We start from the raw sequence: 27,647 nt of genomic DNA on the forward strand, positions 1-27,647 counted from the left end.
TTGCGCAGCGTTCCAAACAAGCATTATGTAGATATTAAAGATTGGAAGCTTATATACAGCGAATTTTGGTAAAGATGTCACGTTGCAAGTGTTCTTTCTTTTACAACACACAACACTGCAGGGAGAAAAAAAAAGGCTTTTTTTTTACTCTCTTCTATTCCCATTTCCAAAGGTTCACATCCTCAGAGTGGTGACTGACAAACGAAACCCTTTTCTTCCACGGTGTCGATAGAATTGGGAACATTTGAGGTCTCGCAAATGGTTGGGATCACATGTTGGAAGCACTTAGCGGCGTTGACGGCACATCTGGCATGTAGTGGCTGACTTGATATTGGCATAGGTGCAGTGCTCACAAGACCAGTGGCCAGGATTGTCCAGGCCTCGACTTGGTCCACTGTGTCGGGAGGTTGTTCCCTTGGATCTCCCACTTCTCCCCCTACTAACCCCTCCCGATGCCTTTGAACTTGCTGTCCTGCTGCAGGCACCATGGGAGTCAACATCTAACAGACCATTCTGTAGTGCTCGGACCAGGTTCTCAAAATAATTCCGAGTTACACTGTTGTAATTAAATTGTAGAGAAGAAATTAGTTTGATAAACCCCAAAGAAATGATACATTTATATGTATGTGTGTGTGTCTATTTATTGAACTTTCATATTAAAATGGCAATAAGACTAATTATGCTTATGGAACTTACGAGAATATGCAAAATATTATTTATTGTTGTTCTTTTTGCTCTTTATTTTTCTTTGTTTTTTATTTGGAAAATGCCGAACTGACTTTGTTCGACACTGCGCTCAACACTGCACTGATGTGGCAGTGTGTAGAGAACCATAGATTTTTGCCCTGTATCTCAAGGAAAAAATCTATGCTTCTCTCACTATTGCCACATCAGCACAGTGTTGAAGGAAGTCAGTTTAGAACTGACTCTTTTTTATTTTGCATGAATTTTTCTGGAAAACTGTCTTCATCTACTAACCACCAATCAAAGTGCATATCACCATAAAATTAAAAAAGGTAGGATATGGTCATGGATATTACTTGACCATGAGGTGGATTATGAAACTCGGGGTTCTAGAAAGCAAGTCAAACCACGAATAAGAGGGAATTGAAAATTGTTCTAAACCAAAGAAACAGGCATCTACAAGTGAAATGTCAATCAGAGTTACCTGGTCAGTCCAGCTAGCTTTGTCCGAAACTCATTGAAATCTTTAGATGGGCCTTCTCCATTGAGGTACACTTGTAATTCCTTCTCTGCACATTGATGAAGCCTTTCTAATCCAAATTCAGCCTCACCTGCCAATTGAGTACAGAGAAGATATAAGAACAAAGCATGTGATGGATTTTGATGCCAATCCTACATTGGAGAAAAACTAACCTTGCAGGTACTCGAAGAACTGTCTCTTTGCATGTTCATGATCGGGGAGGTAATATCCATAAGCATAAGTCCACTTCAGCACACGCCTGCATTCTACTATCTGCATACACCCAAATGATATAAGAGAAGGCAATCTCAATTGGGTTATATTATGTTAGCTTTAGGTATGGGGTCATATAGAGCTGCTTTATTTCATTTGATCACTCACGCCTATTCGAAAGCATTATTATTTTTAGGATCCGGATCAATTATTCATTCAATGGAAACCATTGTTGGTTATTCTCCAGATAAAAGTCAGAACATGGCTCTTATGGGTGGTTTAACAAAATATGTGCCAATTACATTAGGGCCATGATTATAAGTAAAGAACTTAAGATTTACCTGTAACCAAGCCTCTGTAATGAATTTGAGTTGTGACTCAGGTTGGCTTTGTTTGTCACTGAGCTTCTCAATCTGCACAAATCGAGATAATAGTCAACTGTATATACAAAATTTACTATTTTTTTTTCTTCTTTTCTGATTGGTATTTCTCTATCCAAACTGTACAACAAATGGGAATTTAATGTTCTAGGTGAGACTAAGAGTTCCAAATGGGGGATGCAAAGAGACTATCCCCCCTAACTTGTTTTTAGCTGGATATATGACATAAGCTCAAGTTATCGCAATTTGAGTAAGAAGAACCCGGGTGAATGAACAACCAAAAAGAAGAGATGAAGCGATTCAAATGAAAAAACAATGCTATAAATTGCAACAAATTTAAAGCATTATCCAAGGTAAATTGAAGTCTGATGCTATCCATGGGGAATTGAAGTCTGATTCTATCCATGAGGAGTTACCCAAGTTTTTGAAGTCTGATGCTTCATATTTGACATTCTACTTGCAATCTAACCACTTTGAGGGTCCACTGCCACAACTCTCTCCTAACATAAGAGAACTGGAAATTAATACTTGTATCGAAGTGGGTGGTTTGATATGGGGAGTAGAATCCTGAATATCGAAGCTAAGAACTACGAGATTAAAAGATGCTGGGTGAAGGATCGCAAAGGGCTTCAGATCAAGGAAACTGGAAAACGATGGATTTCTCAACTAACTATGCTCACAGAAGAAGGACGTTGGCTTTGTAAGGTTTTAAAAACAGCAGGGACATCAGAAAAGACTTTCAGAGACAAATTTTGTTTTGAAGGGAATTTCCTCCTGGCAACCAGAGATTCCAATAGAGGGGGAAGATTCCAGAAAATTCAGAGATTCTCGAACAGGGCCAAAACAATAACAGTTGTTTTTCTAAAGGAGGAGAGGGTTTTGGATGGAACGAAGTCAGTCTAGCATTGAAGCTTCTCCTTAAACCGGAGGAATCTATGACCAGTTTGAGAGGGGAGAAACAGGGATCTGTTCTGGAGGAGAAGTGGGTAGACGTAGCTAAAAGAGGAAGGGATATTTTCAACAAACTGGGGAATGCAGCCTCGACCAAAGATTCTAAGAAAGACACTCAGTACCCGACAGTAGGTGATGTACAAGAGGTTAATCATAACCCTTTGGTAGGGGAAAAAGCATTAGTAGCTAAAGCCGGAATCTACAAGAAAGACAACAGCAAGGGGGGAGCCTTTGGGAGATGGAGCTGTGCATTAATCTGCGAATCAGAATCAGAGGAGTATGACTGGGTGGAGTTGATGAGATTTTGCAGCCATGCACTGAGATGCAAGGGGCATTCGACAGGAAACTTATAAGCTGGGGCCCAACAAGAAAATTCTTCTCTTGAATAACAGGTTCGAAGTAACAACAATAAGAGATCTGCGTGAGGTGGTTATCAAAGAGAAGTGTGTCTCGATTAGGTCTTGGTTTGCAGATGATAACAGTTTGGAATTGAGTTGGAGGAAATCTGGTACATGGATCAAAGTTTGGGGGATTCCATTCAATCTTTGGGACGAGTATGCTTTTAAATTAATAGGAAATCAAATGGGAGGTTTGAAAGATGTAGATCATCGAACCAGGTGGTGGGAGGATTTCACCTTCGCAAGATTGGAGGTGGGATTCCCCATGTGGAATCTACAGAAGCTTGTGTATGTATTGTGAAGGTTACAGATTTAGGGTAGGGATAGAAATCGACACAGTTAAGTAACACGAGGAGATGGAGATTACTAGATCAGTCGGAAGGCCTCAAGAAAGATCCAATAGGGAGATCACTGCTCAAGTGCCTGTAGATCCAATAGGCTCTCTAACGGAACCAAAATCTATCCCTGAAACTCAGTGGGAGAAGGAGATACTTGGCGTTAGCAACTTGGACCTGGAAGCATCAAAGCTCAGGGAAGATGCCGTACAGAGGAGCTGTCAAAGTTTCAAAATTTAAATTGAAAAAAAGCCTACCTAAGAGGTTAACACATGGAGGAAATTCAGAGAGGAATGTGGTCATTAAGAAGCCATGTTGCAGAGGTTTTAAGATGCTCAGGAGGTTAGGACAAGTAGCACAAAATCTGAGTTTCCGTTAAGTTCGTGCGTCAAGGTGGAGTGGTGGAACGCAACATACACGACACTCATATTCAGATTGTGACGCGTGGCACCAACACGATTGTAGATGATGGGAGTAATCATATAAATTGGATCATGGCTGTTCAGAGGGACTGATCGACTACTTGGGCCATGAATACGTTTCAGGTCATCATAGTGCAGGCCAGATTCATGAGACAGGCCTGGGTTCCTATGATATGGGCCAGAGCTTGGACAGCCCATCGATTAATCTGGGATTGGAGGCCCACAAGGCTACACAAGATAAAGGCTTTCAGCATAGCATTTCAGGTCCGGTTCAGTTGGAGAAGCCCAGCACAGAGGACTGTAGAGGATTGGATCAAACATTACCAAATCGGGATTGCCCATCCATAAACCTTGGACTGGAGGCCCATAAGTCCTCGGAGCATCAAGCATGATAGCAGTCAGAATCAAGCCCAACCCAACTGGTTGATCATCTTACAAAGGTGATTTCTTCAAAGGCTTTTATCCAATCCTGCGCAGGGGTTTTGTTTGAAAGGAGCGGGAAAGGTGCAAGAGAAGAGGAAAGGATCAATCAAAGCATCATCTAATAGCGGTTTCCAGAATTTGGGAAAGGCTTTGCGCTGATCTCTGGCGGCATCCTGTTAGATCGGAAGTTGTTGGGCCTCTAATTTGTTTGAACAAAGGGAGGTTTAGCTCAGGTGACTTGAAGGTAGGAGGTTCTACTCGCCCCTCTATTTTTACTCGGGTCTCTCCTCCTTACTCCGGTGAGAGTTTCTCTCTTATTTTCCACAATGATTCTGGTTCAGTTTCAATGAAATCTCTTTGCTTGTTCCTCACGATGTTTTTTCTGTGGACAGGTCTTGAAAATCTGCAGCCTCCTTGGCTCTCACTCGATCCTTTGCACTTGTCTTAAAGGAAGGGTGTAAGGCAAACAGGAAAGATGTCAGTCAGTTAGCCTTGGAATTGTTACATCCCACTCAGATAATAGTGGAGGTGGAAGGTGTTCATCGAACAAAAGGGTATAGCGATGAAAATTGTGTCGACAGAGAGAAGGATGAGCCGCCCATAAAAATCTGTGAGGAAAGGGTAGTCAAGACAGAATTGGAGATGGTGGAGTGGTTAGCTAAGCAAGCTCTGAACTTGACAGAAGATTTTGGTATAGTCCCAGAGATAGGAGATAGAGAATCCACCCTTAACTTGAGAATGGCAGCTAGGGACTTGAGAGATAGATCTATTCTGGAGGAGGAACTCAACTATATCAGTAGAATGAAAGGGGCGGTTGAGTAGAATGAGTATTTAGGCTCCTTAACTAATCAGGAAATATGTAGCTATAGGGATAGTCAGCATAATAAGTTGGTGGTGGTTGCTCCTTTGGAGATGACAAGGAGATTACTCAGATCAAGAGCGGATAAAGAGATGGGTAGGATGGAGAACAAATAATTCTGCTTTTGAAAATTCATTTTTGGTTCTCAATGACGATTAAGGTCTTACCGTGGAATGTGAGAGGGTAGGGAGATAGAAGAAAAAGGGCAGCAGTGAAAGCGTTTATTAGAGGTAAAAATCCCCTCATTGTTACGCTTCAAGAATCGAAATTAGCATATTGCGATGAAAAGATTATTAAGGAGATTTGGGGGGGTAATATCGATGGGATTTCTCTTCCTGCTTTAGGTTCAGCTGGTGGTATTATAACAATGTGGAACAAGGATGTGATCCAAGTATCAAATAGTCTAGTGGGGGCCTTCTCTATTTCTATTTTATGCAAGGGTTGTAACGATGATTTTGAGTAGGTGTTCTCTGGTATCTATGGGACTACCAAGAGCAGGGAGAGAATGCAAATTTGGGAGGAGCTTGAAGATGTAGCAGGTTACTGGGAGAATCCTTGAGTTTTGGGGCGGGGACTTCTATGTCACCAGATTTACCCACAAGAAGAACAGGGGCACTCACATATCCAAGGGCATGAAAGATTTTAATGATTTCATTGGTAGACATTGCTTAATGGACTTCCCTCTCTTGAGTAAACGTTTTACGTGGTCTAAAAATCAAGGTAACACCATAATGTCCAGATTAGACAGGTTCTTGGTTGATAATGAGTGAGAGGAGAAGTTCCAAAATGTGGCGCATTCGGCTAGTTCTAGCCTTGTTTCTAATCACTCCCACATCTTTCTAGAGGCAGGGCACTCAAGAAGTCACCCTCTTCCATTCAGATTTGAAAACATGTGGCTGCTCCAACCCAACTTTCTTGATCTAGTTAGGAGTTGGTGAAATCAGTGCCCTTATATAGGGAACCTGGGTAGTGTGCTCGAGAACAAGCTTAAATGGTTGAAAGAGAAGTTGAAGGCGTGGATTAAAGAGCTCTTGAGGAGAATCGATATGAAAATAAAGGAGATCTTGAAAGACATTGAAATTTTGGACGAGGAGGAAGAAGGGAACTTGAACATGGAAGAAAGAGGCAAAAGAATGAAATTAAAATTGGAATTTCAAAAAGTGGCCTTGATGGAGGAGATAAGTTGGAAGCAAAAAATTGAGGATCAAATAGTTGAAAGAAAGGAACAATACCAAAATTTTCCACAAAGTTGCCAATGCCCACAGAAGAAGCAATCAGATTAATAAACTCTCTATCAAAGGTAGCATGGTGGAAGGCGAGGGAGGAAATTAGGGACAGTGTGGTGGGTTATTACAAAGATCTTTACAGGGAAAGGGAATCCATAAGACCCTGTTCGATTAATTTAGAGTTCAATTTGTTAAATCAAGATGATAGAGTGTGGCTGGAAAGACAAATCGGGGAGGAGGAGGTTAGATCGGTCCTCTCCTCGATGAGTGGGGATAAGGTTCCGGGTCCGGATGGGTTTATTATGGAGTTCTTCAAGCATCGTTGGGAAATTATCTCGAATGACTTCATAAAAGTCATCAAGGAGTTACAAGAAAAGAAGTGTCTCAATTACAGGTTTAACAACACCTTTGTTGCTTTGATTCCCAAGAGAGTTGGGGCGGAAAATCTTGGAGACTTCAGAGTTATTAACTTGATTAGCTCAGTGTACAAAATTATATCCAAGGTGCTAGCTTCGAGATTGAAAGATTGAAAGAAATTCTTCATAAAATTATCGATGTCAAGCAAAGGGCTTTCATTAGGGGAAGATAAATTTTAGATGGAGTGTTGATGGCCAACGAGTGTCTTGACTCGAGGATTAAAGACAAGAGGGGATGATATGGAAAATAGATTTGCAAAAGGCTCATGATCATGTGAGTTGGGATTTCTTGGAATACATGATGGAAAGAATGGGTTTTGGAGTGAAGTGGACTAGTTGGATCATGAAATGCATTACTACGGTGTCTTATCCTATCTTAGTCAATGGGAGACCGGCTGGCTTTTTTAGAGGCTCGAGATGGTTAAGGCAAGGGAATCCTTTATCTCTGTTTCTATTCCTTTTAATAGCAGAGACATTGGGTAGATTGTTTAGAAGAGCAGTAGAATTAAGAAAGTTAGCGGGGTTTAAGGTGAATAGTGACGGCCATCTGATCTCTCATTTACAATTCACGGGCGATACTTTGGTGTTTTTGGATCACTCAAGGGATTAGGTTAGAGTGCTTCGAGTCTTATTGTGTTATTTCGAGGCTACTTCAAGATTACATATCAACTTGTAAAAAAGTAAACTTTTTGGGATAGGTGACTGGAACGATATTCAAACAATGGCGGCAACTTTGGATTGTGGGCATGATACTTTACCCATGTTGTATTTGAGCTTACCCTTGGGAGCTCCTTATAATAGCAATAAAATTTGGGAAGGTGTGATTGAGAGATTGGAAACAAGGTTGAGCACGTTGAAGGCCAAATACTTGTCCAAAGGGGGGAAAATTACTTGGTTTAAAAGCACTTTGATGAGCATCCCGATTTACTTCCTCCCTCTTTTAGCTTCCAAAGTCGGTGGAAATTAGAATTGAAAGGCTTATGAGAAATTTTTTGTGGAACGATAAGAGTAGTACGAAAAAATATCACTTGATCAATTGGAAGTTGATTTGCATGCCTTAAAAGAATTGTGGGGGGGGGGGGGGGGGAATTAGAGGTCTTAGAGTGGCTAATAGAGCGCTTTTAGGGAAGTGGCCTTGGAGATTTGGCGAGGAGAAGGGTAGTTTGTGGAGGAGGGTCATTCAGGCTAAGTATGGGGAGAAGAGGCTAGGTTGGTATGACAGTGAGGCGAAAGGCACGTGTGGGTGTAGTGTGTGGAAGGGGATTCTCAAGGTGGTAGAGGACTTTGATAGAGGGATTAGATATAGAGTGGTTATGAGGGACAGAATAAGATTCTGGGAAGATCATTGATGTGGCACATCATCTCTATCAACTCAATTTTCGTCCTTGTACACTTGTTCTCTAAAGAAGAATTGTTCAATTCAGCATTGTTTGATTCGCAACGGGTCCAGTACTACTTGGGATTTGGGATTCAGGATAAACTTTAACGATTGGGAGTGAAAAAAAAGTGACATCTTTCCTTAATCTCTTGAACTCTTGTCATCTCAAAGATAATGAACAGGATAGGTAGGAGTGGACGAAGGCGAAGGATCTAAGATTCTTCGTCCAATATTTTCATAAGTTGCTTATTCCTTTTAGTGACCGCTCCTTCTCGAAATCAATCATTTGATCAAAGTTAGTCCCTTCTAAGGTATCTTTTTGCATTTGGTTGGCTTCTATAAGAAGGATTCTAACAATGGACAACTTAATTGCCCGGGGTTGGATCACTCCTAATTTTTGTCCCCTATGCTCGAGGGATAGGGAATCTGTTGCTCACACCCTAATTCATTGCTCTTTTTCTCATGACATTTGGTCTCCCTTTCTTGGGCTTTTTTGAATTAAATGGGTCGTTCCTCCTAATTTTTTCTTATTGTTAGAAGAGTGGGCTAAGAACGTTTTTTCCTTCAGAAAAAAAACACCTTTGGGCTATTCTTCCTTCGACTATTGCTTTGGGGTTATGGAACGAAAGAAAAAACAAGGTGTTCAAAAGTAATGCGATAAATTGTCATGACGTTTTCTTGGAGATTTTGGGCTACTTGTACATTTGGTCGAAATTGAACAAGGAGTTCTTCGGGATTACTTTCGATGATTTTGTTTTTAGATGGAATTCCTTTTGTAGCACCTAATGTATTACTTTTATTTGGTTCGTTGTGCTTTCTTCCCTGAGGGGCTATCTCAGCCTTCTCTTTTTGTTTCTTGTAATTCTTCCTTCTTCAATTAAAATTATACTTACAAAAAAAATAAAAAATAAAACGGTAAATTGAAGGAGTGAGGCTGAACTTCCACTAGTTTCTTCAATTCAAAGAAAGAGTTCTAAAGCTTACAATACTCATGAGTTCATAAAATAATTCAATGCACCAGTCCACTTCCTTTTACAGGAAAAATTAACTACAGAGGGACACTTCCTACCACAAACGTGCACGAATCAATACATGGGAAAATGCCAAAATAATGAGATGCAACCTAGAAACCACACCCAATGCATGGGAGCACTCGATCCTATTAAAGAACTCTTCTAATGCAACTAACTCACCAATGCAATTAGCAAACCTAGAAAAAATACCACGTAACTAACCTACCAAATAAAAGTAAGTACAATAAAGACTTATCTTGACTCCAAAAATCAAAGTAAAATACGGTGACTACCCCACAACAAAACTTGCAACTCTTTACTTTTCCCTTTTATGACCTTTCCCATTATGCCCATACTTAGCATGGTAATTTGCTGAAATAATTTCCTTTTTGGTAAGGAGTGACTCATCCACATCGTGAATGCATGAGTAAATCAATATACCCATTGTTCAATGAATCAGATCCTAGCCAAGATCTTTAGACCTACGTGGTCTACTTAGAGAATCCTAAACATCAAATTCATCACATTTTGGATCACCAAAAAGAACAAAAAAATGGTCCAAAAATTGATAGCTAGGATCCATCAGATTGGATTACTTTTGGCTATGGTTTCCTTGATGCCACCTGCTGAATGGTTGATCCCAAATCTTGGCACATGAACCAAGTGACGTGTCTTTACAAAGTTCACCAGATTCCTTTGGCTCTCTTTTCTACGTAGGTTTCACCGACTCAGAAGCCAAATAAAAAACAGCTATATGAATCACAAAACCCAAACTCTAACAGAACTGATGAGAAAACCTCGAACAAAAGGAAACCTGCTAGAACAAACTTAAGAAAGATAATGGAAGGATCAGACTCAAATCATTATATACACAAACACCAAAATATAAAAAGAGAAGGAAAGAAAAAGTGATATTGCCAGTTTTTTTTTCTAATGAAGTGTAAATGAATAGCTTTGTTTTCTTCTTATTGAGATCCCTCTCACCTCCATATAGTAATTCAGGTAAGGTCATGAAAAACACATACAAAACAATGAGGTAGATGCATAGAATCTCGTAGGGATCCCATAATGTACTGTGAAATAAGCTAATAAGCAGTTTTAGCTCCCTTAATGGAACAAAAATAAGTATATAAAGAAATACTAATGGACATTGTACAATACAGTAAGGACTTCAGCTAACCTGCACGGCTTGCATTTGCTGTAAATCCGCAAGTGCCTTTTGCCTTGACTGCCAGTTAAAAAACAAGATTCAGATATATGATAACAAAATCAACCAACTGATACGGCTTAAAAAACGGAAACCTAAAATGGTAGTAGCTATGAATGAACTACTGTCTTTTTGCATAAGTATGAAAATGAATCGCTGTGAGTTTTACTATTACGGGAAACAAAAATAAAGACCGCAAATCCTGAGGCAGTGAATATCTAATTTAAAAAGCTTTCTGCAAGAATGCAACACTGCAATTATCTATTCTTCACAAGAGAACATCCTGAAACCCTTGAGAATACAGAGGCCCACATTAGTATTAATAAATGAATGGTTGAAGTATAATAAAGTAAATCACACTTCAACATATTTTTCTACTTCTTTACCTTTCTAAATTTTCTACCTAAACTTGTCAAGAAAGGGACTTATAAGCGATTCATAATTGGTTATAAGTCTGTGATCACTAACCATTTACACACTTGCTTCTCAAAAAAAAAAAAGTGATTAATAACCTTATCAGACTTGCCAACTAGCAATAAGAAGATGGCATCCATAGGTTAAACAAAAGTGCCAGCTAAAACAAATAGAACCTGAGCTACTAATACTAGAAAAGATGAGTAGTTACATTCAAAAATCAGATTGAACATTGGCCCAACACAAGCCGCGAGTCATATAATCAATTGGAATACAGCAAAGATTGACACAAAAGTAATCTTGATATGTGAGACAATTATTTATATTAAGACCTCCAATTTATATAATAAAACACAACAGTGGGTCCCATTCTTTTTTACTCAAGATTTATACCCGATAAAGACAGTATCTTGCGGACAGGTTTTATATTTTTTCTTTTTATCTTCTTCCTCTTTCCAAAAATGCCTTAATTTTATTTTCTTACTTCTCCCCTTTTCCAATATTACCTCTCCTTATTGTCTTTCCTCTTCTCCCCCCTTTTTTAATAAAACCTCTCCAATTTCATTATTTTTTCCTCTTGTAACCCTTTAACTCCAAAGATTTTTTAATAATACCCCTCCACCTTTATAATTTTTCCTCTTTTACCCCTTAACCGTAGGCACGGACAAGGGAAAATTCTAAGTTAAATATAATTTGCATATGAAGGCTTTCCCTTGTTGACGATTTTGATTGTTTTAGCACATGGATAACATCGACCATCCTTTTTATCAAACCTTGGAACACATTTTACACCTTCAAAATTCATTCAACCGCTTTTGACTAAAAACAGCAACTCCCCCCTTTCCCTCTTATGATGAAAAGATTGAAAAGAAAAAAAAGCATGATGAATCTGAGGAAAATCCCAAATGAATAGTATTTCTCCTTTCCCATATCTGAGTTTCATTTCACGACTTCCAAGATTTACAGTGATGCGTCAATATATAGGACTAGCAGATGAACTAATAAGGGATGCATTCTTTAGATTTAAACATTCTTTTGGCATGTTTATACACTGTAGACAAACTTCCTAGCAAATCCCACATTATTAGGTTATTGCTTCACACAACTAAGAGAGTTAAATTCATCACTTCCCTACTGTATTATTCATGCTTCACAGTTGATAACACAGACCTGGTTTGAAACCCATATTTACCCTCAACTAAAAAAGACTGCAACAAAGTAACTAAGATAGATTTGACAGAACTGCACATACCGACTGATTGGTTGCCCATCTCTCATAATAATGAGTGTATCTCTCTAAAGAATTTTTGGCCATCTCTCTTCTTCTCTCTGTCTCATCATACTGTAACCAATAATATAAATTAGAACATAACAGCAGTGATTCACAAAGAAGACCAAAACATTCTCTTAGATGAGAAAATATAACAGCAGAAACAGAATCACGTACCACTCCCTCTTGCTTGGCTGTCTCATAGCGATTGCATGCATAGAAACCACCTGTCCTCTCACCATGATCTGACCATGCACCAAGACACAGCCTGAAAGCATGTAAATTAAAGGTTATGCATCAAAAAACAAAAGAGAATAACTGGGATAAATAAATAAAATGCCAAAAGGAAGAATCAAATATCATTTTATTGTTCTGGAGTTAATACGGTAAAAGCTCATCTTCGTTTATTATTCCATTTGGGGGATTTTCAGTCTTTCTCGGATGGTCTTCTCAACCTCCTGATTGTACTGTCTCCATTTTATTAATGAAATTTTTTATAAACATAAAAGAAAAGAGCTCATAACTCAAATCTTTACTAAAGAAAACAAAACTAAAAGGGGTTGGACATAGAATTTGATACGAGTCCAATTTACAATCGAACAACAAAATTTTACCAGCAAAACTCGAATTTACAAGGAGGTGTGCATGTAATATGCATGCACCCCTGATTTTTCTCGATTGGCCGCTTGCACTTTGGACAGGGTTTGGAATTGGCTAGTATCCTGAGCAATGCATCAACAATATAGATCAGTATCGTGCAGAGAATGTAGGACAATTAACACATCAAAAGAAGGAATATCTAGCAAAAACCACCTTATATTTCAACAAGGATGGACCCCAAAAAATTACATTAATACAACCATTACTCAAATATATATAATTTAAAAAAAAATAGAAGCTGTGATTACAAATAACACAACATATTCTTGTGCTCATGTACCTTGTGAACCCATTAGCATGGATATTTTCCATAGTGACATACATCTAAGTTCCATATATCTTGCAGAAAGTTCTATAACATCTCAAGGAAAATAAACGAAGTAGATGCAACCATTAAAACCCTCCCTTTTTTGTCATTCCAAGTGCAGACAAAGAAAAATTATGTAACTACAATAAGGGATGAAAGAATATATGGTGCAACAAACAGAAACTCTGCCTCCTTTATCATTCCACAAGTGTTGACAAATAATAATATAGTAATCTTAATAGGTGATGAAACTGCGATTGTGTACATGAAGACAATAATTTGGGGTTCTTTGATGAATCATATACAAATGGAATATACAACAGATGAAACTTCAATGATAAAGTACCAAAAGCAAGGGATTTTAGCTTCAATAAAAGTTCATTGATGAACTGTACATAAATGGAATATGCAACAGAAGATGAAACTTCAACAATAAAGTACCAAAGCCAATCTATGGCAGTAGTTATAGTGTTCTCCAAACCAGGACAGACATTTTGCATAGCCACTAGCCAGTACAAAAAAATTGACCACCCTACCAAATGGTGTAAGAGGCTGAGAGAGAAGGCAGCAAACAAATGCAATGATTCCAGAATTCTCCAATCTAGAAAAGGTTATGATCATGTTAACTACAAATTTTCAGAGTGCATGCTAAGAAAATGGGTCTAGGAAGGTCTCAAGACTGTGGGATGTGAAGTGTAAAGCCACAACGTCTTTCTCAATTATAATTGATGGAAGCCCAACCTATTTTTTCAAAACCACCAAGTGCGTAGGACAAGGAGCCTATGTATCCATCTTATTTAATACCGTAATTGAAGACTTGGGTAGAATTATTTCAAGTACAGGAGGGATAGGAAGCCTTGAAGGTTTCGTCTCTACGGTACAAGGGCCAATGATGTCCCACCTGCAATTCACCTGGAAACTTGATGTTTGTCGATGCTTATCCCATCACATCGTAGATTCCTAAAACAGTTGTGTTGATTTAATAAAGTGTCGAGGTTGGTGGTTCACTTTCCAAGACTAAGGTCTTCAAAGGTGGAAGGTGCCCAATTTAGAGTCACTTGAATATTTTGGAATGTGAGGTGGGGCAAATCTAAACATCTTATTTTGTTTTGCCTTCAGTTGCATGATATAAGATGAAGCCAATTTTGTTTTTGATAAGTAAAAGTTCTATTAGAAAGTGGACGAGATGACCAACAGAGATACAAGTAGGAAAACCCCATTTACACAAACGATATAAAACAAAGCCAATTTGGTACACAATGACAAGTGAATGGACATAAGATTAGGGTTTCAGAATTAAAAATAGGAAGATTGCGATTCTTGGCAAATGGTCATGGAGATTCAAAATGGTTTAGGAAATGATAGATAATCGATAGGTTTCTAGGTAGGCAATGAGCAAAGAACTTTTGGGAGGACTGTTGGTGTGGAGAATCTCCTCTTTGCAATCAATCTCCAACTCTTTATAATATTTCCACAAAGAAAAACATATTGATTTAGAAAATTTTGGAAGAGACGGAGGGAAATCTTGGGATCTATGTTTCATTGGAATTTCATGATTGGGAAGTGACTTCGTTAGCAACTCTTATTAGATACAATTCTGACACCTAAATGCGCACTCCATAAATGAGGAACTCGGGTATTTAAGAGGAGTCAAGATGGAACTTTAATTCTCAAGTCTTTTTATCATATGCAAGTCCTGCCCAATGACCTTACTTTCCCAACTTCCATCATCTAGAGGACCCAAAATCCCTTTTAAGGTGGCATTTTTTGTTTGGACAGCCACCCTCAATAAAACTTTCACGGTTAACCATTTTAGATCCCACATAGTGACCAGTATTGATTTTTGTCCGTTTGAGTAGTGAATCAATTAATCATGTCGTTCTCCAGTATCACTCATATCCCTTGTTTTGGTCCATTCTTTACAATTCTCGTTAGTATTAGTTGGACAGGTCCTCTGTGATACCAACTATTACGGCCGTGTTCTTTCGAAGTGAGGTCGTGCGGCACAAGGGAGTGTTAATCCACAAGCAAACCTGTAAAAATGATCGTACACCACAATACGTAACAAGCAAACAAGATAACGGGGCAACACGAGACAAAGCCCGAAAGCAACTTTGTTGATATAATATTGATTACATGGAGTAACACGTTAGAAAAGCATAAAGGTGTGTTACAATGCCATAGATGATCCTATGACACGCGGCACTTCCACGTAGCTTGGCGCGAGAGCTCGAGTCAACGTGGGTGTTTTGAGGGAAGAATCTTGAGGATTATGGTTCTATTTTTTATTTGTCAAGTCATTTGGAAGGAGGAAAATGGGAGAAATATAAGAAGAAAAGGACTCTTGTTCATGATATCTTCATCACTTTAAAAGCTCTCATGTTCTTCTAGTCCAATCTTTTCAAAGAATTTTGGGATCGATTCTTCGAAGATTTTGTTTTTAGATGGGAGACATTAATGTTGTAACAAAAGTTGAGGATCTCTGTTTAGTGTTCAACTTTATTGTAGCTTTTCTGTGCTCCCTTTATAAGATATTTTAAAAAAAAATATTTAAGATATAATGGCTAATCCATGAATCCTGTATCAGGGTTTTTCCAAATCCAACACTTTGTATCCAAGCCAGACTTGGATACTCAAACCAGCAGTTACAGCACCTATGAACTGATGCAACCCCTGCCCCAAAAAGAGCACAGAAAGGTTGTCTACAGTTGATGGTGGCCATAGCTGTTAATAAGTTCACATCAGACAACAATGCAATACAACCACACTTTCCTTCCAATAGAAACCTCCTAAAATACAAATGCATACTTTTGTAATCCATAAAGTACCAAACTAGAGGTAACTCCTGCTTGAAGAGCATAAGCAAAACTTATCTGCTCTGACTGACTCATGATGGCTCAAGCAAAAAAACCAAAAAGCATCAGAGGCTGAACTCCAAATGCAAATGCACATCAAAATCAACTAAAGAAATGCCCTTGAACCCAACTTAGCTAAGTGGCAAGATGTGTGGAGTGTTGTTCCCACTCCCTAGCTTCAAACCCCCTTGAACCCAACCTTATTTGCTAACCACTAACCCAATACCTATCAAAAAAAAGAAAGATCAAAACCTCTAGATTCACATGAACAATGCTCAAGACGAAAGTTTTGACATCAGTATGCAATAGCTGATCATTCAAGGATCATAACATGACATTAAAAATATGAATACCTAATTAAAATCTGGGCAAGCATGTAACCATCAGGTTGCCAGTAATGATGTCTGACAGATCTAAAAAAAGTAAAAGCATCACAACCAGGCAAGTGTATAACAGAAGTGCTCAAAGTAACGACTTTAGATGATGTGAAATATAATGTACCAATTCATGTTTTCAGATTCAGCACTATTCTTCAAAATCCATTTGGCCACGGTACCGCAGTCCACTGGACGGTGAGCTTCCTCAGTACACTGGAGATTTAAATTAGAAAAATTATGAATATGCCTGTGATATACATCAGATGATTTCCAAGGAAAAGAATGTGTATATATATATACACACATATTTTTCAAACAATTCCTAAGATACTTACATTCCAGCAAAAGTTAAACGTGCAGTTGCAAGAAACATCATAGCTCCCACTACCAACAACAAAATCCACTGCATAATCACAGCCTGGCGCAGGGCACCATTTGGTCTAGAAAGGAAAATTAATAATAAGCAAAATGTAAATAATAAAAATGATGCAAAAAATTAGTTGTTTTTCTGATAAGTGCAAAGGTATAATAAAACGAGTAAGATAATTAAAAGGAGGACAAGGAGACATACTAGAAAGCGAGAAGAGCAACACTAAACTAACCCAAGAAAAAATACAAAGAAAAGCTCGGTTCACAGCCTCACGCCAATGATCAAAGTCCTTGAAAACAAAACCTTGAACTCTTTGAAGAGTACAGACAAGAAAAGATAAGGCCTAAAAAGATAATGATAACTTCCCAATATGACTGCTATTCCCATCAAAGACCTCCTGTTTCTTTCCTTCCAGAGACTCCAACAAACAGCGAACTGGATCAACCCCCATAAAATTATTTTTGTTTTTTAAATTTGAAAGCTAAGGTATGCCAATTTTGGAACAGGAGAACAGATTCAATAAACGTCTAGAAGATGGAAAAAATGAGGCCAAATCTGACAAGTATGGTAACCGACAATAATCATGCCCCCTACGAAATAAGATGATCAACAGTCTAAAGCTTGTCCCAGACAACTGTCCAGATTAAAAAAGCTTATCTTTGATGGAACTTCAGAATCCCAAATGATGGAAGCCAAGAAATCGCTACGAGGGTGGGTCACGAAAGGGGTGGTGATCAACAATGACCAGGTCCCCACGGAATAAAATGATCAACATTCAAAAGCTTGTCCCAGACAACCTTCCAGATGAAGAAAGCTTAGCGTTGATAGAACTTTAGAATCCCAAATGATGGAAGCTGAGAATAACTACAAGGGTCATGAAACATAGAACTGACTGAAAATACCCCACATCAACTTTTCTTACAAACTAATATGGGTTCATTAAAAGGAAAATTGGGGTATCAGATATGCAACCAATAAGCCTCGCTAGAGAATTAACCTCTCCATCATTGATATTCCTCCTAAACAAAATACGAAGATACTCATCATTCTGCCTCAGTCACATAGGCCGGTTTTTCATTTGATCAGAAAGAACTCCCCAAACTAAAAAAATTGAGGGGCATATTGCCATCACAAGAATATTCCCAAAAGCAAACACTAGTGCCTTTTCCTACTCTTCCTAGGTTCAACAATGCCTTTTTAGATTCTCTTCCACACCCATGCCAAGATCTCCCAATGTCACTCTCCAATCCGAGGTTACTACTGCCATACTTAGTCTGAATGACAAAACTTGCAGGCTTCATCCTTGTCATTCCACAAAAAGTCGCTTATAAGTTTTTCTAATACCATTTTCTTAGAAAGAATGCTAGAAATAGATGAGAGACAAATGATCATTAAAAAAGAATAAAGGAAATTGACAAAGGATCATCAATGAAAGGAAAAGTAATAGATAGTTGAATAAAAATGAACACGGCTTGAACTCAATGTTCCTAAACCGAATCATTCAAAAGCAGTAAGATATCCGAGGAGAATGGAAGGTAAACAACATGAAGTCTTCAATCTAACAAATTCAACAAACAACTTCTCGTACTTCCTAGTCCTACAGCTGTACATCATAGGCTTAAACATTGCGAACTCCATCCTACGACTCCATGACCTTACATACTCAGAAGAAGGCATTTGTCACTAATCCTATTAAATGTCCTTCAGTATGAGAAAAATGCAGACTAATGGTAGCAATGACTGCATAATTTAGTCAAATAATGTAAGCCCAAAGATGACTCTCTTCTTCTATGGTCATTAAGAAAGGAGACTTTTGAATTTTGGGCCAGTTTGGGCTCCATGTTCTCGTTGGCAAAATGTATTGTACGGACACTTACTCTTTTTGCCATTTGTTGGAGAGTCTGGAAGGAAAGGAATCGTCAGATATTTGAAGGAAAGGAGGCCTCATTAGACAGCATCATTGTGTCAATCAAAAGTTTTCTTTTCTTTTGGTGTAGAGCCTTTGATGAGTTCAAAGGTGTCTTCTTTGAGGATTTCATGGGTAGATGGGAGTGGGTTTGTAGATTATCCTGATTATCTTTGGGTAGTTTGCTTTGTTGTATCTTTTCTTTTAGTCACCTTGACCACTATTAATGAAATCTGCATTTACCTATCAAAAAAAAAGTAATGATTCCGAACTGGGAAGCATTGATTCTTGCTGGGTTATCAATCAGGTCACAAAGACCCACCAAATCTACATAACATTATAAAAAAAAAATAAAAAACTGGATCTGAAAATCTTAAGCAGTCCAGGAGTAAGTGAACCACAATTTGTTTTAAATCACATCATTAATAGCAACATTTACCCAAAATTATTTTCTAATTTCAGTTAAATAAAAGATACATTTATCTACAAGACAACATAAATCGCGTAACTGCTCATGGCCATGGGGAAGTATTTGGATGGGTAAATATGGATCAAGGTTCAGTTTGAACATTCAACAGAATTATTTATTCAATTCAAATATATCCAACAACAGATATGAACAAACTTTCTTTTTTTGATCGATAGATATGAACAAACTTTCAATAACAGACATGGATTTGGATAGAGTGGAATGGAGGAACAAGACTAGTTTAGCCAACCCAATATCTTCAAGATAAGCTTTGATGATGATGATGATGATGAAGAAATATATTCGACCAAAAAAAGGACAGTCAGTGTGGCCATTGAACTTCGATTGATCCTTAAAAAATCTGAAATCTTTTACATATATGAAACTAGTAATTTTAAGTGACAAGCAAACTAAGATAAATTGAGGGCTACAGAAACATTGCATACTGTAAAGATCAAGGTTTTGACTTTTGAGTCCTGAATCTACCTTTCTATTGTCTTCAACATAAGATCTAAGAAGGTACCGAGAGTACTTCTCCTTATCTTCACCATATGCCAATTTATTGATCATGTCTTGCCCAACAGCAACACCACAAGATGGATCAGGGCATCGCAACATCAAGCATCCAGGACCATCATTAATTGATGTGCTAATGTAACCTGCCAGAAAAACCAATAATAATCTTAATAGCAGTAGCAATGCTCAATCCACCAAAACAAGTGGTCAGTGAGAAGAAAAATGTGCCACTCGCAAACATTTTCTTTTACCAAGAAATAAATTTTTACGAGAAAATGATTGCCAATAAGCTCTTTTGAGAAAAAGAAATAAAGGTTCAAGAATGTATTACAAGACAAAGATAGGTAACTAAATTTTGGCTTTGATTGAGACACCATAGTAATGTCAACAGAGAAGTAATTAAAACGCAGTATGTCCAACAAGAACTATACAAGTTAGCTGAAGGACCAAAAAAGTGTTTCTTCACGTTCAGGACTAAAACCAGAACATTGTGCTTTTGCATATTCTCATAATAAATTAATCCTCCCTTGTTAAAAATGAAACAAACCTGTCCAGCACGCACTGCAAAAAGGATGACCACATAAAGCGGCATTCATCCTTTCACGAGGATAGGTTTCAAAACAGATCCCACAAGTTAGCTGCGACCATAAGAACATGTTTATAAGTATTGAACATAAATGAGCACAAGATAAGAAGATAGGACACCATCCAAGTAAGAGACATCCCCAATTTCTCAAAAACTACCACTGTGATGACAATACTTAATTTAACTGTATAAATGATGAGCACTTACTTCCCTAACATTTGGTATTGGAACTGGTTTTTCCAACAAGCCGACTGCCTTGCGTACTTTTTCTTCATCTGCAAACCACGCATCATGCACTTTACTGACACTCCTGCGCAGTCCAAAAATATAAAAAAATTCAGAACATCAAGATACCAAAAAGGTGGGTAATTTTCAGGAACTTAGAAATAGGAGAGTTTTTAAAGGAGTGGAGTCCTCTTTTCAGGAACTTGGCCTAAGTATCCTTGGGTCATTTTTTATTTTTTTTGTAAACTAGTTCAAAGGTGTTCTTTTTGAAGAGTTTGTTTTTAGGTGGGAGTTTGTTCGAGGTAGCTTGTGTTTTGCTCCTTTTTCTTTGTTCTTTGGCCAGTCACCTTGACTGCCTTTTGTACATTCTTCTATCCTATGAATTAAGATTTATACTCATATACTCATAAAAATAAAAATAAAATAAAAAGTGGGTAATTTATGGTCAACCATATAAGAATGTGGAATAAAATTTTACTAGAAATAAATTCATGAGATTCTTGTGCATGCTAACTCCATTTCACATGTACAACGATATCAAGTGCAGCACAAGAGTATAAAAAACATGGATGCCCATCATTCCCCGCCTTCACCGAAAAGGAGAAAAATGCCATATCAAATTATCAATCACCTTCCAGGGAAGTAAATTGCATTAGTAGCAAATTTGTAGGAAGGAAAGTATTTAACATTCTAGAAAAGAAAAATAAAAAGCTATTTGATTTTACCAATTACAGTGACGAAGTAGGATGCTGGCCGAAACTCTTGATATGGAAAGCACAGTAGATATTCTCATGATATCTTCCTCCTGGTGTTGACGTATATCAGCCTCACTCAAAATGGTATAGCTTTGCTGAAATGAGATATTCAGAAAAAGTTATATTCAAAAAACAATAATAATGATAACAAACAAAAAATAGAAACAGTTTAAAAAATCCTTGCTGGGGAAATAAAAAACATCCAGGAACCAGAATAATTAGAGCAAAAGTAGAGATAAAAAGAAGCCATTAAGTGTCCCCTCAGCTAGTTATGGAACAAAGGATGCATAAGAACGAACAGGTGAACTCCTCAGACATGCACTCACTTGTTTTGAATGAACGAAAAGTAAAAGTATAGGTATAAAATCATATTTCCTCTCTACGACACACTAGCATGTTCAATTTTTCACAAGGAATTTACAGAGTTCAATTAGCAAAAGCAAATCTCTTTTCATATTGAATAAGTAAAAAAATAAATAAATAATAATAATAATAATAATAATAATAATAGTAATAGTAATATAATACCAAATATCGATAGAATCTGCACACACACAGTGTGCACATGTGTATATTTTGGAAATAAGTGCCCATGCAAAGCCATCTATCCTTATTAATGTAAACTTATTTTTCTTATAATTCACATACATGATATTCATTATTCAAACATATAATGTTATGGGATATTTACAATACTTCCATAGGATTAAATGAAGTCCTTGGATAATATTGCAGGACAACAGGCATACAATTGAGGTCGTGTATGGAAACATATTTGTTCCAATCCATATAAAAATGTTCATAGTTGAGGACAAGACTGTTCATCTCATTTCTATGGATGGCATAGGATGACCTTTCCTTGATCATTGATGTAGTTCACTTCAGACTTCATGGATATCTATTATTATATATTGATCAAGATCCAAAGATAATACACTTGGTGTGTGGTATAGTATTTTGCGTGTGTGTGTGTGTTCTCGAACACTGTGACCAGTGAGGAAATGTACTTTATGGTTTATGTTGGCTTCAGTTTTTCTTTTTTTCCTTACATAAAATATGTCTCTCTATAATATTCTAAATTCTTAGGGTTTTAGTTGAAAAAATGCTAAAAGCCAATAGAGAAAAAACAGCACCTTCACTAAAAGCCGGAGAACGAAGAGATCTAACAAAAAAATATCGTAACACACCAGAGAGCCAAAACATTGTCAAAGTAGTAACAATAGGTGTAGAAAACACCTATGAGGGGTGCGGCAATGATAAATGAAACCCAGGCTGCGATTTTTGAGAAAATCAAAAACCCCATAAACGGCAAAAAAAATTGACTCACCAAACACATAAAAAATGCCTGTAAAGCTCCCAAAACTGATCACGAAACCCCAAAAAACAACCACAACAACTCACAACCACCAAAAGGCCCTAGATACACATCTAGGGTTTCACTTGTAACATAACTAGGGATTAAACTCTTTTTTTTGTAGAAAATACTAGTCACAGTATTGTTCACACGACACTGTTCACACGGCATTGTTCACATGACACTATTCATGAGCACTGTTCACGGAATACTATACACAGATTTGTTCTAAAAACTAAAATTTGGGACTCACAATCATCGACAAACCATAAACAAATCAGAATCTATACCCTAGATACACATCTAGGTGTAAAAAACTGCATACGAAAACTCCTAAGTCGTGTTTTGTACCAAGGCCTTAGGAATTGAAGAACCCAGATGAAAAAAAGAAGAAGAAAAATAGGAAGACGAGGAGGAATGGATTAATTAAAGAGTAGAGATGCTCTGATACCGAGGTAGAGACCAAGAATCAATCCACAAGAGAAAATAGATAGAAGAAACACGAAGAGGTGGAGAGGAGAGAGGGTCGAACTTGAATTAGTTCGGCCCCTCATCTTCTCTATTTATATTATAAAAGCGTGTGGGACCCACTTACACTTAAAGTAAAGTCCTGGGCCCACCCAACAAAAAAAATATGAGAGATTTACAGGACAGACCTATCTGCTGCAATTTTATTACAAAAACTCCCCACTTTATCAAGTTTGTTACTAGAACAAACCTCAGTTTATGAATTAGGCTAGCATGACTAACTTAGTAAGATTTTAAATCTAGCTAAGGGTCTTTGGGCCTACATGGATTATCAAATTGGCAATCCAACACCACTATCTTCTAGATTTCATCGAAAATCACATCCTAAAGAACAAAATTAAAAAAAGAATCATTTTTTACCTTGATCACAGGTACTGAAAACGGATGGCTATCGAACTCCCAAATTTAAAACTAAAATTGAACGGTGAAAATTCACTCTTTTTTTCGATTTTTTTGGTTCAAAATTCTTAGAATTCTGCCCTTTATAATCCTGTGCATCAGATCATGTTTTTGGAGGCCAAAAATTAATGTGGTTAGGATTCACTCCAAGATATGACAAGTAACAAATTAACCCCGTCAATTTGTATTTTATGACGCGGATCCCCACTACAAGGTTTGGTGGGTAACAAACTTAAGGGAGTTCTTGTAATAAAAATGCAACAGTTAGGTCTACCGACTAAACCTCTCAAAAAATAACTCTAACAAAGAGATGTAAGAAAGCTTGGGATAGTGAAATTTATGAACCCTTATTTGTTTTCAGATTTGTGATTATAAGAAAATTTTGTTCACAGGTGACACCATTTGTGTGGTATAGGTCTCATGACATAGACAATAAGCAACTGTGAGATACTAAGTGGTCTTGGAAAATGGTTCAAATGAATATATTCAAGTTTGAATTGTAAGGGTCTTAGTATTTAATGAAAAATTGAGAAGATATTTAAAGTACAGGATCTCTTATAAGAAATGTTCAATCTTGTGCCCTTTTGATAAACTCTGAGATGTATCTTATTTAATGTTGCAATTTTGGGGCAAGGAGATCTGATGACGATGAAGTATTTTCTCTTTAATGTTTTGTCTTATTCAATTGCTAGATACAATGTCGAGGCTGGTATTTGGGCTTGTTCAATGTTTTCAACTGGGGAAATTGTAATTAATCATGTCTTGAAGAGGATACCAATAGGATGTCCTTGGCTTATACATAATGTCAAGGTGATATTAATGGTGAAAGGTCTAGGAGGCTCTTCCTTGGGTGACAAATGACGCTTTTATCAAAGGGGTCTGATCAGAAGTTTTGATAGGCATACTTATGCCATATTATTTTTTCGTATATTTGCGAGTGTCGAAACCACAGTTACAAATGAGTCCTCGGATATCTACAAATCTTGAGCTCATCTTCACTTGTGTTTCTCCCCTCAGTTTTGACCCACCACATGTATTTGTGTTGCTGCATATGGCAGATGTCAATATATTTTTTAGATTATACCAAGGTGAGGTATGTCTTAACCAGATTTTTTTATTATCCTGAGGAGAGATGTGTCCCACTCTAATACGAATGGAAAAAATGTTTTTTCCACACAAACAATGTAGACTAGCACCTAGACAAGCTTACAATGACAAAAAAAAATTGTACAAAGTGTGACCTCCCATCTATACACTAAATCCTAAAAATTGATCCATGAAATTCTTTGCATTTACAACAGTTGGATTTTCCCTATCACTTCAACATTACATGTTAGGACTTCAACCTAACATGTATCGATGACCAAACCATCTCAATATAACTCATTTTAACCCAATTGGAGATAAGTTGTTTGGTACAATTTTCAATTAAAAACAATGTTTACGATATGGCCACCTTGGGAAGAAAAATATATTAAAACCTTAATAAATACAAATTTTTAACTCCACAAAGCATAGCATGTCTTATTGTCGTCATATAAAATTTAACTTTTAAATTTGATTGTGATGCGACATTTACATAGTATGCTAGAATGCCTCCACTTTGACCGCAAAGCTTTAATTCTATGGACAACATCCTATTCGATCTTTCCATCCTTAAGGATAATAGAACCAAGGTGACGAAAATGTTTCACATTGAGTGTCATCACTAGAGTTGCACTCCACAAACCCTATCTTGGTTCTACAAATAACATTTATAAATCTAAGGATACAAATATTTGAATCACAATTCAATTTGACATCAAATCCTTGAGATTTTATGATCTAACCTGATTCTAACAACATTAGGGATGATTAATAGTAATTGTGAGAATTTGAGGTTTCATCTAAAACACTTGAAAATCATTAGTCTAGGATCACAATAGGAATTGGGTTTGAAGAAAAAGGGAAGTGTTTGTTGAGGAAGGAGAAGTATCAGCTCATTGTCCCGTTTGGTATCACCAATGCACCACCAAAATACGCATAGAAGGTGCACACATCTGACATGCATCAAAAAGAGTGTAGAAGACATGAGGCATCTTCCATAAAACCTTAATAGATAAATTGTACATAGCATGAGACATCAAGGTACGGCTTCCTCATAGCATCCCACACTATATTTCAACGTGCCAAAGCTCACGAGGACAAGTATCAACCCATTGAACCTTTTGGAATCACCATCAAAATATGCATGAAAGGTGCACGCGTCTAACATGCATTAAGAGCGGTATAGAAAACGAGGGACATCAACCTTTTAACTAATTCTTAGTAAATAAGTTGTAAATATCATGAGTTTTTACGTTTTTTTTAAATAAAATGTGAGGCACTTTGAGGAAAACCCGCATGGATATGAGACTTGAGGTGTGAGCCTTGAACGCCTTAGAACCACTAGTAATAAGTAAATCATATCCCATTTACAAAACCCAAAACAAAATCAGCTCACACTTAAGGTCGAGCAAATTACCAAAACTTCCTTCATGAAAGTATTCTTAATTTCATCAAAATTCCCAAAAATTATGCTTACAAATCTAAAAAATTCAAATTTTTGACCAATTATGTGATGAGGGATGCATACGACAGTCTTTCTATTAAATTTTTATTTTCAATTTTTCATCAATAAAAAAAAGTGGCAAAATGTTCTTGCCTTCAATTTAGGCCATTAATTGAGATTTTCTTACTGTTAATTGTTTTTGTAAAATTTCACTGGAATTTTAAATTTTTGGCAGAAATTTGGCAGGAAAGTACAAGAGGGTGTGTTTGAATGCAGGGAAAATCAATTTCCCAGGAAAATGCCATTAGTCTGTGTTTTTGGTCTTTTGCCGACTGCCGGTGATAGTGGGAAAGTCATTTTCCTAATTGCTTACTCGGATTTTCCCATCAATCAAATAAACCCTTACTGTACCATCTTTACTTATTATCACCATTCAAACTCTTCTCTTCAAAATTAAATCACTCAGCAAAGTTATATGAAGCAATCAACTACACAATTAACCAAAAATTTCAACCATTTCTACATTCAACAAACTTTAATTACAAAAAACCAAGCTCAATCATTCCAAGAAAGCGAAACAAAAGCACAACCACCACAAAATTCTAAAAAAGGCGAAACTTTCAGCACTGCAAGAAACTCACCTGTTGCCGATGTAATGTACTATCGTCTGAATCATCAGAATCATTGTCGATGAACGCGTAATCTCCATCACCATAATCGCTCTCCATGGCTGTCTCACCACTGTAGAAATCATCAAGAGACTCTACATCGTTCGCATCGAGCATATCATCCTCCGAATCCATCAAAGAAACCCTAAAACCCTTATAATTCTTCGAACTCGACCTCAAACCCCTCCTTTTACAGAAAGGCCAGAGAATTAGGGCACAAAAAAAGCGCGCGAAATCTGAAGAACTTGAGGCGAGATTGAAAAAGAAATTTGATTCGATCTTGAAAAGAAATCGATGAATCTTTAAGGAGATCAAGAAGAGATTGGAAATTTGGAATCGAAATGATCAATCAAGTGGAGGAAGAGATTTGCTTTTCTATTTTATTTTTTCTCACCCTTTTGGTTTTCGTTCTTAAAGAAAATGAGTAGAACGTTATTATTCCGAAGCAAATACTAGCAAAGACAGTCGTTCTACTGGTACCCACCGTATCCTCTCGAGCTCTCACTTGAGTGGTTTATTTTAGGGGTAATGTTAAGGGCACTCCAAATTGTACCAATGGCACCCCGACACAATAGCCAAATTGCTGTCTTACATGGGTTAAAATTTCGAACTGAGTTAAATGAGATTAGGGAGATCATCGTCACCAAAAATCAATCAATTTCAAAAGAAGTTGAAGAATCATAAATTATCAATTTTTTCTGTAAATCAATTTTGATGGGATTAGAAGTTTTGGAATGGGTTTGTTTTTTGTAAGGATGATCTTTATATCCTCACAAAAAATCAGTTCATTCTGAAACTTTTAATCATATAAGACAAAAAAAATATTGGCTATGATATGGGGTACCCTTGGTAATAATTGGGATGCCTTCAACACGACCCTTTAAGATAACTATCATTGACACCCCAACTTTTACTTATTACAACTCAATTTCTTAAATTATTTATCACACCACAATTAAATATTAAAACATAATCTTAAAAAATTACAAAGGTTTACCTTAAATTATAATCTCAGTATCACAAAACATTATAA

At 37.1% G+C, this 27,647-nt stretch overlaps 1 protein-coding gene across 1 annotated transcript; it reads right to left on the bottom strand.

Annotated features, from left to right (window-relative positions):
- LOC147401899 (putative E3 ubiquitin-protein ligase ARI7) lies at positions 1-27,095 on the bottom strand. The gene is made up of 15 exons (XM_086443375.1): positions 26,588-27,095; positions 21,106-21,230; positions 20,363-20,465; positions 20,117-20,207; positions 19,540-19,712; positions 16,644-16,748; positions 16,433-16,521; positions 12,724-12,831; positions 12,287-12,377; positions 12,092-12,181; positions 10,399-10,446; positions 1,759-1,830; positions 1,378-1,477; positions 1,169-1,295; positions 1-556 (listed from the first exon to the last, which is right to left on the bottom strand). Exons 1-15 carry the CDS (start codon positions 26,747-26,749, stop codon positions 286-288), a joined length of 1,755 nt encoding a protein of 584 aa, XP_086299501.1. The 5' UTR covers positions 26,750-27,095; the 3' UTR covers positions 1-285.
- Positions 27,096-27,647: the final 552 nt, after the last annotated feature.

Source organism: Akebia trifoliata, chromosome 5 (genome assembly GCF_017979445.1).
Source record: "Akebia trifoliata isolate Shusen 1 chromosome 5, ASM1797944v1, whole genome shotgun sequence".
Classification (NCBI taxonomy): Eukaryota; Viridiplantae; Streptophyta; class Magnoliopsida; order Ranunculales; family Lardizabalaceae; genus Akebia; species Akebia trifoliata.

Excerpts from the sequence above, each read along its gene's own strand:
- LOC147401899 (XM_086443375.1), bottom strand. The coding sequence starts at position 26,749 with ATGGATTCGGAGGATGATATGCTCGATGCGAACGATGTAGAGTCTCTT. Across the intron at positions 20,466-21,105 it reads CTACTTCGTCACTGTAATTG|GAGTGTCAGTAAAGTGCATG; the intron begins GTAAAATCAAAT and ends TGGACTGCGCAG. Across the intron at positions 16,749-19,539 it reads ATGTTGAAGACAATAGAAAG|ACCAAATGGTGCCCTGCGCC; the intron begins GTAGATTCAGGA and ends TTTCCTTTCTAG.